This window comes from Xenopus tropicalis, chromosome 6 (genome assembly GCF_000004195.4).
Source record: "Xenopus tropicalis strain Nigerian chromosome 6, UCB_Xtro_10.0, whole genome shotgun sequence".
NCBI lineage: Eukaryota > Metazoa > Chordata > Amphibia > Anura > Pipidae > Xenopus > Xenopus tropicalis.
In genome coordinates, this window is record NC_030682.2 from 128,777,535 (window position 1) to 128,790,398 (window position 12,864).

General features: G+C 36.9%; 1 protein-coding gene across 3 annotated transcripts in view; it reads right to left on the reverse strand.

Moving 5' to 3' along the window:
* vps13b (vacuolar protein sorting 13 homolog B) overlaps nucleotides 1-12,864 on the reverse strand; it is a 508,026-nt gene that overhangs the window by 403,873 nt on the left and 91,289 nt on the right. For 2 of the 3 annotated variants that reach the window (XM_002934409.5, XM_012965216.3), the window contains exon 17: nucleotides 10,690-10,874. In XM_002934409.5, coding sequence (XP_002934455.3) covers nucleotides 10,690-10,874 — 185 coding nt within the window. Of the gene's footprint in view, nucleotides 1-6,660; nucleotides 7,482-10,689; nucleotides 10,875-12,864 lie in introns of those variants that run through there. The other variant, XM_012965217.3, reaches the window with a different exon arrangement.

A 12,864-nucleotide genomic window follows, 5' to 3' on the forward strand; every position in this document is an offset into this window, starting at 1 on the left:
ATTTCTTGGCTGTTCTTTACTTAGTTTTTGTGTTGCTGAATCTGCTTTTTAGTGGTGGGTAGATGGTTAAATTTTTGCTTGATTCCCATATAGACCAAATGTCATTATATTCACCTAGCTTGACATAAAACCAAGCTGACAAGTTATGATGAGATAAATATAGTTTATATTGGCATATAAGAGGGACAAAATGATGGCAATGGGGACAACCAGTTTAGGGTAATTGTGACAGTTATGCGGCATTAGGCTTGAGTGGATAGCCTTGCAAAGAAAAGGGTGATCTGTAACATGCATTACCAGTACTTATTTATTATAGGGTAGTGCCACTACATCAGGTTGTGTACCAGTGGAATACTCAATATGTGGATGGGTTTAGGGTGGAAAATCCCTAATTTTCTAGCTATGCAGGAGGTCCATAGGCACCTTGCAAATGGAATTGGGGTGGTGTGTGGGGCTCATGTACAACCTAAAAAAAATCCAGCAACATGAATTTGGGTTATGCAACACACTGTGATCTGCCATTAACATTCATTTGTTCAGCTTCAGACTGCTAATACTAGGCCTTTCAGTGTCAGTGACCATAGCATTTTGCTTTGTTATCTTAGTAATTAATAGCATCCAGGCTTTTAATTGCATAGAAAACAGAAAAGACCACAAATATGGTTTAAAGTGACATTCCCCTTTAATAAAAAATTTTTTAGGAAAAAAAACCCCATGAAGGTAGAACAAGCACTTCCAGATTACACATATCATGGCAAATGAGACGAGTAGGGGGGGGAAAAAAGGGCTCAGGCAATTTCAATGACCATATGTTAGTGCACTACACCTAATAATAATCACACACACCGAACAGGCATGGAAATGCTGAACACAAGCCTGTGGCAGAAATATTTCTCCTTCTGCTAAGCATTTTTATTATTACACACTCTCCATAAAAACGGCTTCCAAAATAAGGGGGAAGAAAGTAATTATTAAAAGAAAAAAAAGTTTCCTTCCTCTTGCCAAACATGTTTCTTGGCTCAAATAACCAACAAAGGAATATCAAAGGGCTGAGCGGTAGTTTAGTCTATTAAAAACAAGCATGCCTACCAAAAATGGCAAGTATATACATTAAAGGGGCTTCAGAAAATTGCCGTACCTGGAGAGGTTCGCACAAATTACATAGACACTTCTCAGGCGCATTCTGAAACAATTCAGAACCAATATTAAACTCCCACATATATTACCACACGAAGCATAATGTAAAAGAATTGCAACCAGAACACAGTTTCCATGCATGTTCTGGGGTGATCAGAACCTAGACGAGCAGCAGGAACCATTCCAGTCTAACGATTTCAAGGTGAAGGGTTAGTTCACCTTAAAATTAACGTATAGTAAAAAATAGATGCTGTCTTTCCAAGTACAGCCAGTGTTTTTTTCCTTTAGATAAGTGGAAAGCAAATAAGCAATAGCACAGTGAATCATGCAGTTCTCCTCGAAAATACCATGCCAGTTAAAAAAACGACATGCACCTTAAGCCTAAAGGTTACTGTCTCTAGCAGGTGACTTCTGGGATATTAAGAGTAACAACCCCACTTCCCGAGGAGTCTGATAAATAATAGGAATGCACTAAACCCAATATTGTTCTTTTATATAGCCGAATGCCAAATCCCAACAATAAGTTGCATAATCAAATTTGTGATTAAAAAAATTGCATTGTCTGTAGAAAAAAAAATTAAATTCAGAGCTTTAAAGTCATGTATGTTTTGCATTGTCTGTAGAAAAAAAAATTAAATTCAGAGCTTTAAAGTCGTGTAAGTTTTAGGTGGGAATTATTAACATTCGTATTTTTGTGAATTTATCTTTTTTTAGAACCACATCCAAACTAATTTACACAAATGGCAGTTATTTAGTAAAAATACTTATTTAAAAAAAGTAAAGGGAAAAACTGGGGGAAAAGCATGAATACGGCAACTTTTTCAACTTGTTGCACAATAACGGCAACTTTTTGTATTGCTGCACAAAAAAACAAAAAGTTCTAAAACCGCAAAGCAACGAAAGAGCTTCCAGTTGTAAAAGAGACATCTGCCATTGAGTTCTACATGATCTCGACAAGTTTTAGCTGGTGGTTTTTACTTAGCTGGTTTAGTATGGAGATCCAAATTACAGAAAGAACCCAGGTCGCAAGCCCAAGCATCCTGGATAAAAAAAATCCTATACCTGTGCATTATGCTTAACTAAAAATATGGCAACACTGTAGGTGGTGAGTAGGATAGATATAATGAAATCTACAAAACTATTGTCTTCCTTAATGAAGGTAAAAATGTACGTGTATTTTGTATTTAGCCACACGAGTAGATGAATAAAATTCCAATATAAACAACATTCAAAAGAAATACATTAAGTTTAACTATAGTAAATAGTAATACAATTTATACATTGTAATGTATATATTTTTACCATGCTATTTTTAAGGGCCAGTGGTTCCGATAGAAATAAAAAAAGGAATGTACAATGTATCTGAAATGAAATCTTCATTTTTTTAAAAAAATCATTTCTAGAAATCATAATATTTTACTAAACTTTGCTATACTTTTAGGGCTTCCTGTTCCAAGTCATATAGTTTGTGTTATCTAAATTTCCATGAAACTGGATGACTTCCATGAAATTGATCGTGCAGGCATTGGTTGTGGCAACAGATGCAGTATATGTAGTCAAATATCAGATGTTTTTGTGCTTCTACCATCCATCCTAGTAATCTTATTTTTCTACTTCAATAGCATCGGTACCTTGGCCACTATTTCGCATTCTTCCAGTAAAAAGCGTCACAATAATCATCCCTTTCTCAGTTACTGAGATCTCTACCTCTTGCTATGGTAAACCAAAATATTGCCCAACTGGGCCTGACCAGCATGTTTATACATGACCCATTGCATGATGGGATGTAAAAGGATTAATTAACTCAGACACCACGCACTTTTTTTGCAAGCACCTGCATTCAATATACTTTGCATTTACTCAAGGGTTTCCTTAATTTTGGTAGTTACCTGTACGTGTGAATATAAACAGTGGTAATGAAATCTCTTGGGCTAGCTGGCATAATAACGCACTCGTAACTCACTGTTTGGTTTTCTGATGTCACTTGAACCCTTTGCAGTAATTAACAGATTGTAATTCGCAGTTACCTCATTAATTCTGTGTATAAACAGAACTGGCCGAGAAGGCCGCGCACACTTATCTGCAAACTCAAGGGTTAAAAGCGCATTTAACGTTTTCTTTAAGGGCCCTTTCTAGAGCAACTCAACAGCTGTATTAAGAATTAATCAGTAAAGCATTTCCACTGGAAAGATTTGTAATGAAAGGAAGCCAAACTCATATATCTTTTATAATGAGGCACAGTGAGCAGCATTAGAACTCCTTTCAGGCTACATTCTATATTCGGCTCATTATTAACTTTACTATAAATAAAATGGAATCCATAACTATTGCACTATTGCACCTATTACATCTGTACCGATCCAGTTAACCTGTAACTACATATGTACATACGCAAAGAGCAGAGATTTAATGAATGGAAGCTGAATTGGAGGAAAACACTGTTCAAGAGAACTGTCATCAAAACAAAAATACAGCAGTTAGTTTCATCCACAGAGAGGAACATGGAAATACATGCTAATACATAAGCAGTGAATCCCAGTAATAGTAATATTATAGTGGCAGACATTAAAGATGACAGCAAACACATATGTGAGCAATGATGTGGATAGAGGGATTTTCTCCATGAGTTAAGCTTGCAAGGTCTGCTTTAATGTTCTGTGAATATTATTTGTACTATTTTGGGTCACTAGTAATACTGAGCTAGTTTGCTGGATTTTTCTTTTTAGGTATGGCTGTTTGAGTAACTTGTATGTACATGTAACTTATATTTTATTTAAGTTTTCAAACATATTAAACATCGCGTGAGGACAAGGCACATCATTTAACGCAGTTTCAACATATTGCTGGATAGGATCACAGCATTGGGCTAAGTCCATTGACTATTTTGAACATTCTGGTCAAAGCCATGTTATGCTGCAAAATAAAATCTGCAAATAAACAGTTTGTAACAAAAACTTGGATGCCAAAAACCAAATTATGTGAGTGGTGTAAACTGGTTATTACAGTGAGAGGCTATGGTCTGTGTGGATGTAAGCGTCAGCGAGTAATGGTGGCTGAACCTTGTAACACCCATGGGGACCAGGTGTTGAGGTAATAATTTATCTTATTTTTAATAGTGACAATGCCTGACTCAAATGCCCTATTTGTGTTAACTCTGTTGATTATTTCAGTTATGGTTGGTGGCTCTGGACCAATCACAGCTTGCAATCTAAACTTTAGTTCCCTATGCACAGGCAGCCAAGGCTTGAAGTCTGAGCCATTATAGACAAAGCTAATTTCATTCTTGCCCATCTATGGACCCAAAACAATCCCTAAAATAACTGATATCTAATTTAGGGATCGTTCAGAATCTTAATGGGCATGACTAAAAATGTTACTGGCTGAAGACCACCTTGGACTGACAACTGTTCATATGATAAATTTATTGGCTCTATGACCAGTCAATCAAATCAGCTCTATATAGGCCACCATATGAGATCAGCTCATTTCATGACCTGAAAAAAGTGTTAAACCTTCTCTGTAACCACTTTAAACTGCAGGGCAGTTTCTTTCTATTAGCTTATGGGTCACTGAGCCCTGCATAAGGCAATAAACATAAGTAAAGCATGACATATGCAGAACGTTTAGCATCTGACTTAGCTGGCATCCCACCAGAGTGCCATAACTATCAGGGAACTTGATAACTTGATCAGTAACCTGGCACTAAATAAGAGGAAGACTGGTCATTAATTGATATTTTTCAATGTTCCATGACACATATAAACCAGAGGAACTTCAATATTAAGAGTCAGACTCTTTAGAACAACATAAATGTATCTACCTTGGAAACTAAGACATCTACTACAAACTGACACATTGTATCTTGGAAGAGTTACATACCTGCTATACACTAGAAAAAGCAAAAATACTGAGTAACCACATGGCCAAATGCTTTACTAAGTAGATTTTAAGTACCTGAATAAGTCGCACACAATTTTAATTGCTGGTTACAAACAGGTGGTCCCTTTAGGGCAAGTCTGTGCTCAAAAGATCTCACTACTTCAAACTTACAAGAAGGCAGCTGTGCTCCTCCAGGATATTAAAATGTTTAGCAACTGCAAATGTTGACATGTTCGCTTGCTACAGATCTAGCATTGGACTCATTTAGGTTACTATGTTTTTGGCAGAAGGGAATAAAACCACCACTACAGTAGTTGTTTCTAGAATAGGATGTCTCAAGGGATGAAACGCCTCTGTACAAAATACAATATAGCATATATGTGTGTCCACATAATGGAGACTGCTCTAATTAAGATTTTATGATCCATATAACCTTTGCACTCTGTTTCAGTACTACCATGTTTGGTTTCTAAAATTCCATTACATTTTCATTGTGATTGCTCACAGTGCAAGAGATTTATTCAGTGTGTCTTTTATGCACTGCATTTTATGGTCCATGTTTATTTGATTATGGCTTCACAAGAACACTCACACACCCTACAGTGCCTTTTTACTGTGTTAATTTATTATGAGGATTACATATAATTGTTCTGACCAACACAGGCCTTTAAGGTTTAGAATTCTAAGAGAATAAAACAAAAAGCATTAGCTCATAAAGTAATTTGTTCTGTACCAAAACGAGAGGTGTTGTTAACACGACACTTGTCTGTTTAATTTGTCCATGTAGAGTCCTGCATCTTATTATACACAGACCGTGCAAAGACTAAATGGGTATAAGGAAAAAACTGAATGAGAGCTGCTGTTTAAACAATTCAAAGCAATTGCAGTGAACTGATCTTCCATAAAGGGACATCAGACTAACCAATATATTTTTATGTTATTTAATACTGTCGCTGGGGCTCTCATGCTTCGAAAATGCCCAGCTGCGAAGATAGGGGCTACCAAATAGCCAATCACAGCCCTTATTTGGCACCCCCAGGACTTTTTTAATTGTGCTTCTTGTGTTGCTCCACAACTCTTTTTACATTAGAATGTGGCTTACTGTAATCCTGAGGGTGTTGCAGGGGAGTACCTTTTTTTCTTCTGGGGGTCAGACTAAATAAAGGAGACCACTGCTGCTGCCTTTATTAAGAAAACGGAGGAGAAGTTCAAACTTTGACCTGACACTCTGATTAACATTGTTCTCTTGCCACCAATGACATTATGCAGGCAATAGTGTGCCTCGATTATTTAGAACAAGCAGAAGAAGGGAAGACGAAGACAACACACAGAAGGAACTGCATTGGTGAAATTCCTTGTATGCTGACCTGTACAACTAGTAAATAAAATGAAAATATTTAATAACATTTCAAGTAAAGAGAAAAGTAGTCTGTGGAAACATAGAACAGGTTTAACTTTAGTATGCCTTTGAAAAATAATCAAAGAACATAAAAGCTACTTATAAACAGCACATATTTTTCTAGTAAGACATATTATTATTATTTTACAAAAGGACATCCTTAAGTAGACATCTGCCTCTGTAATCCTGCCACTATGACTTATGTAAATAACATAAGCTTCAAAAAATTAAATTCCTTTTATTAAAGATCAGCAATATAAATAATTCAGCACTGAATGTATCACTGACAGATCCTTGTAACAAGTTAGCCTCTATGGGCCATTAGTTGTATAATGAAGACTGCACACATTCTACAAAAAAAATATAACATGTTAATAAAAGATACCATTACCATTTCTATCCCCAAAGTTGTTTATATACTTTTTCAAGTAGAAAGAAAAAAATAAAAAATGTTGGTAAAGCCAATAAAGAGTCCTCCTGGTTTTAAAGGGGAAATATACACCTGCCTGCAAGATTAGCCCAATAAGCAGAGCTTGAATTAGAATTAAAAAATTTGGGTATAAATAACATTAATCCTAGTTATATAACAAATAGTAATCTGTTGGGGGTCATCTTAATGTAGAATGGTCTGGGAATTTTTGTGGATAACTATGCAACACAAGGTAAGGTCAGTCAGTGGCTACTTAAGCAAATTAAGTACTCGCTTGCAATAAAAAAGGCCATTAAATTAAGTGATAAACACACAATTATGTGTCACCTTGAGTATGGAGTGCAGTTTTGGACCACAGTCTTAAAAATGATACTGAGGTGTGAGAAAACATTACATATATGAACTTGGTGGACTGCTGACTTTTTTAAACCCAAATTAACTAAATAATCTGCCTGTATGTTTTTGGAAGGGGGACACCATAGTACTGAAGGGAAACTGACACAGAGAGAATATACACACTTCTTCTAGATGGTAGCGAGGTTGGAATTCACCTTGACACTGCCAGCTCCAAGGCAGGAGCGCAAACTTCTACACCATTATGGCACCTGATCCTACTTTCTTGGTTCTTCAGAGCAACTGGGAAAGTATAAAGGTATTGTATGAGATCCTACTTACCTATACCCCGAAGGACTGTGTCGTTACACAATTTGACTGGTAATTTTTAGAAATACCTGCCCATGCCTCCAGCTTGTCTTTAAATAAACGCAAACAAGTGACAGGTTTGGCAAATTTCTGAGCGTTAAAACCAAGCCATGCAGCTGGCATATTACACAGCAAAGAAAACGTTTATGTCATACCCACTCAATGATTCTTTTTGTTTGTCATACTGAAAACACAAGCATGTGGGAAGAAAATAGCTATTCCAAATTCGCTTTCGCCACCCCCCAACCCCCCTTTTTTTCTTAAGTGGTTAAAGAACTATGCAGTGACTCCAGCCTGTTTTATAAGCACACCTGGGAGGAATATGGAATCTTGTTACTTTCCTCATTTTTACCCTGATGTGGTTTGGACCAGATGTTTAAATCTTACACTACGTACATTTTCTTCTCTTCTTCCAAAGCAAAAGCAAAATAAGGGGAATATTTGACTTCACTCCACAAGAGACCTATTTAATAGTTTGGCGGTTATGTAAGTAAAGGTAGCTTGGCTAACCCAATGTTGACGACATACAGAACGACATGATCCTAATGAGTTGGAAAATATTGGCTCTCATGAGGATCAACCAGATGCTACTGCGCTGAGAAAAGCTACTGTATTATTGAATTTCATTTTTATGAGGTAAAATTTATTATTCAACCATTAAGGTATCCCACATGAAATCTTACATAAAATAGTTTTACAGTTGCTCTCTGGAAAGTAGATTTCATTTTAGCTTTAAGACACCATTTGCAGGAGGGATTCAATTCCCATGACAACTGTGCTGTGCATGAAACGAGAGGCCTGCAAGTCGTTTTCCTGGCCAAAGTACCTGATTAATGGTGCTGGGCTGTCAACAAAATAACAATCTGCCCAATGGGGGTAAAGATTGTACACAGGCCACAGCATGACAGATCCCGTGAAGTTCTGCATATTTTATATGGGCTTCCACTTTATACCAGGAGATCATTTTCTCTTAACACTGTTCCCCAAACATTTTAACTCATTCAGGGCTAGCAAATTTTACATTATCTGTGACGTTCGTTATATTTTATGTATTAACCCTTTACCACTGTTAAGTCCTTTTGCTGGCTTTTAAAAGAAACAGTAACACAATGACAAAAAGTAACCGAAAGTAGATAAGCAAAATCGGCATTAAAAAGCAAGCATGGCAAGCAAAAACTGGCTGCCATGACAATGTTAAGAGCTTGAATGTTTTGTAGCTTTGTGAGCAGGGACTACCTGCCATTTTACCACACCAGTCACCTGCAGGGATTCCCATTACAAAAGAATTTCTGAGAATTTTGACCACACAGTTCCAAAAATGCTCAAAAACATGAGAGATCCCCCTGAACCCTAGGAAGGCTAAATTGCCCTGATCAACAAATGGGAAGGCTGCACAAGCCCCTTTTATCTCTGGGTTGGCTGATATCTGTGTTGGTCAAACTGTTTATCCATATCTCTCCATGTGTTGCCAGCTTTAGTTATGAGGCTAGGCCTGTTAGATATCTGGTGAAAAATAGGTGTTTTGAGAGCAATATGAACAAAAATGCTTTAACTACACAGAACTAGTGTAAATATAACTTAATCATCCCTCTAATTCACAGAAAATGTGTGTGCCATTATGAATGCAAACCATGGAATAAAATGGTTGTTTATTTCCATGGTAGGAAAAATTAATCTTTGGGACAGCATGATGGGAATCTGAATTTGCAGCTGCAATAACAACGAATGCAGTAATTTCCATAGAAAAGGTTTACCATACATTACAAACCTGTCTCCTTTCAAAGCCAGTTAATTTCATTTTCAGTACCTTAGTGTGTTAGAAATGAAACGTGGTGATAACTAGAGTTTTCCTGCATTCTGTAGTAAAGTTTTATAGCAGCCATTATTTTGGATAAAAAAAGGGTGTCATTAATAGGTCGTTGGCAACCGGAACTATTGCCTTGCATCTTTTCTCTGTAACTCAATGGAACTGTCCAGTATTCAAATAAAGAAAGTTTGCCATTTTAGCCAATATTTGCTCACATGTACCATAAACCCAACAATACCTATAAAGTGATTTGTCGGTGAGCTTTTCTCTTACAAAAAGGTTGACTACAAAATGTCAAGTGTGGCCCTGCCCTGAATGGCAATTATGAATTGATTTACTTGTTTGTCAGCTCTAAGAACACGCTGTTACTGGACTTCAGCACCACAGTGAAGGACAGAGCCCGAGACTGCACAGCAATGATCCACAATAATTAGATTAGCGTACCTCAAAGCACTAGAGAGATCTTTTCATTTTGATCTTGATGTAAGTGATTTCACACTGTGTAACATTATAATCTGCTTCTCTGCATGCAATTTCCTCCATTACCAGCAATTTTATAGAGTCCTCCAGCAGAACCACTGTCAAGCTTTAGATGGCCATACAGGATCAGATTTAATCAGCCGATTTGGGCCCCTTCAGACCGAGTTGATGGCTTATCTGCCCATGTATGGCACATACACAGGGCAAATGAACGGATATGTCCCCGATATGCCCACCTTGAGGGAATAAGGGTGGTCATGGCAAGGCCTACATCAACAAGCTGATGCAGTCCTCACTCCAACAAGATTTTTCAACCTGCCCAGTTTCCCTTTATTGTGATGCAATCATTTGCCCACCTCAAGTTGTGTATATCAGTAAAAGATCCACTCTTGCTCGGCAAACCCCCTAAATGAGCGGATCTTTCAATGAATGAGCTTTAGAGACTTCTCTATACCCTGTGTATTATGCAAATAACTATCTTGGCTCAGTGCAATTCAATGAAAATGTTTCCGCGGCAGTGTTAATTTAAGATTGTTGACCCTGATGCGATTACTTTGCTAAAGATACTCTGCATATCATAAAAGTTTTGCCACCCCTGCCCTATGGCTACGGCACACAAGGTGATATCAACCCCAGTGAGCCTCCCTTTGATACTAGACATAATTTGCTGAGTATTCCTAATGCAGGGTTATGCCTGACTGCTTCCACTAAAAAAAAAAAAAAAAGATAAATAATCTGATTACTAGAATATATCCAATAAAGGTGAAGCAGAAGAGATAGATCTATGGGTAAATGACATTTTAGCACCACACGACATCTATTTAAAAGCTAGTATTAACAATGGAATATTCTTACCTGCTGTAGGGAAGATCTCATTTAACAGAGCCTCGTTGAGCACTGAGGAGCCACTGTTTTTGGTACTGTAAATCCAACTATCGTATATTGCCTGCAGCAACAGGGTCTGAGCCCTTGTGGCCAGAATGGTCAGGTTCGGAAGCTCAAATATATATTCGGCCACTGGAACCTGAGCTCTGCTAGTCCTAAAAAAAGCAACAGTTTAAATTTTACTTGTACGTTATGCTATCAACAATGAAAAAATTACATATCCATATTGGGATGGAATGCATTGTACAGAAATCATAGGAGAGAACAACAAAGTTTAGGGGCAGCACCTCAAGGTGTGTTTTTCATGTCTGTCACTGCTGCCTCTCATTCAGTACATGGGAAATGAGTTAGTGATACACTTTTAAACCTGAAAGCATGCTGTGCTACACAAACCTTGAAATTATGAGACCTAAGGCAAGATTAATTACTAATCAAAAGTAAAGTACTGTAAGTGATTGTTCAGCTATTGATTTATTACATGAAAAAGAGTTTAACATCAAATGTACGTAGATAGCACACCTTTAGCTGTCCAGCTGTTGCGGGACTACAACTTTTAGTATACTGCTGAGTTTTCCATAGAACTAAAGAGAATTGCTGTGCTTCAGAAGAAGAGAGAAGGTCTAACTGCTTGAAAATTCTTGATGTTATGGCTCAGCAACTGATGAAAAGTCACAGGTTGCTTATACCATATTTGTGGAAATGAACTTGGCCACCAATGATTCATTCATGAATAACAATGTAGTTATGGAGTAAAGAGTGCTATAAGCATTAGTTCTGGAGGGACATAGTAACACAGTAAGTTAGGTTGAAAAAAGATGTACAGGTACGTCTATCACGTTCAACCATAATGCCTATATATAACCTGCCTAACTGATCCAGAGAAAGGCAAAAAAACCCATCTGATGCCTCTCTAACTTGCCGCAGAGAGGAAAAAATTCCTTTCTGACTCCAAGATGGAGGTTGGGGACGAAGGTTGCTTAGTCCTAATACAAAACATTATTGGTTTTGGTGTAACAGAAATACATAACTTAACATAGAAGTTCTAGCGGAACATATCCAAAGGGGTTTGGTGAAAAAAAATCCCCATGTGATTAATAAAGAACATGCAGTTAATTAAAAACTATAAATACATTTGAAACTCCCAAATATTTTCTTTCTGCGGATTTTAATAACCTCTAAGGAAATAAAGTAGTTAGCAAGTACTATATTTGTGTTTATGTAGCAAGAGGAAAAATAAAAGAATTGCACTAAGAAGCCATATCATATGTACAGCAAATGTTTTCCATTAAAAATGCATTAATTGGGTCTAATGAGATGAAAAGAAACCAAACAGCTCAGATTTGTTACACCAAATCTAGAGGGTTAAATGTACACACAATACTGGGCTAGAGTAATTTAACTGCCAAACTCTACCTGTAGGTACTGATTGATATCGATTAATTACACCTCAATGTTTTACAGCAGAAGGTATACAACTCTCCAGATGCACACAACAGAAACCGTACACCGTAGCGCACAAGTTCTCACACTCTTGCTTGGCCTAAAGCTTGTTTCCACTGCAACGTCACTGGGAGAACTCTTAGCACTTTAACATTAAAAAAAAGGCAACTTAATTAAGTTCTTTTACTTTTTTATGCCAAATTGTGGATATTGGAAATAAATTAGGTTACTTGTTCTTTACCAAGAATACAAATGAAGGGACATGTAAGTAAAAAGTGGAGCATTTCTATAGAAGTTGTGGCTTACTATATGAAAAAACAGTCCTTGACTTAAATTTCACAAACTACAACATAGGCTATTGAGTTATTTTCACCCAAGGTTCAAGATGACTGACATAAAGGCAGTAAAAGATGCAATAGCAGGAAACAGGGCCACAAACACCTCAAAAAGTGAATTACCATCAAATTAACAAGAACCGTACTTGTTTTTAAGAAAAGAGCTTGCTATTTTTTCAACTACATGGTAGTTGAGGTTGAAAAACAACATGCCCATAAACCTTTTCTTCAAATAAACCCTATATAACCTCTAGCAACTCTAGATATTGAAGTGTTAAATAAAACACCTGAAACAGTGTCCAGAATTTTAACCCCAGTAGTATTTTTTCACTTTAAAAAAATACATTTAACTGATATTTATATCTAATGT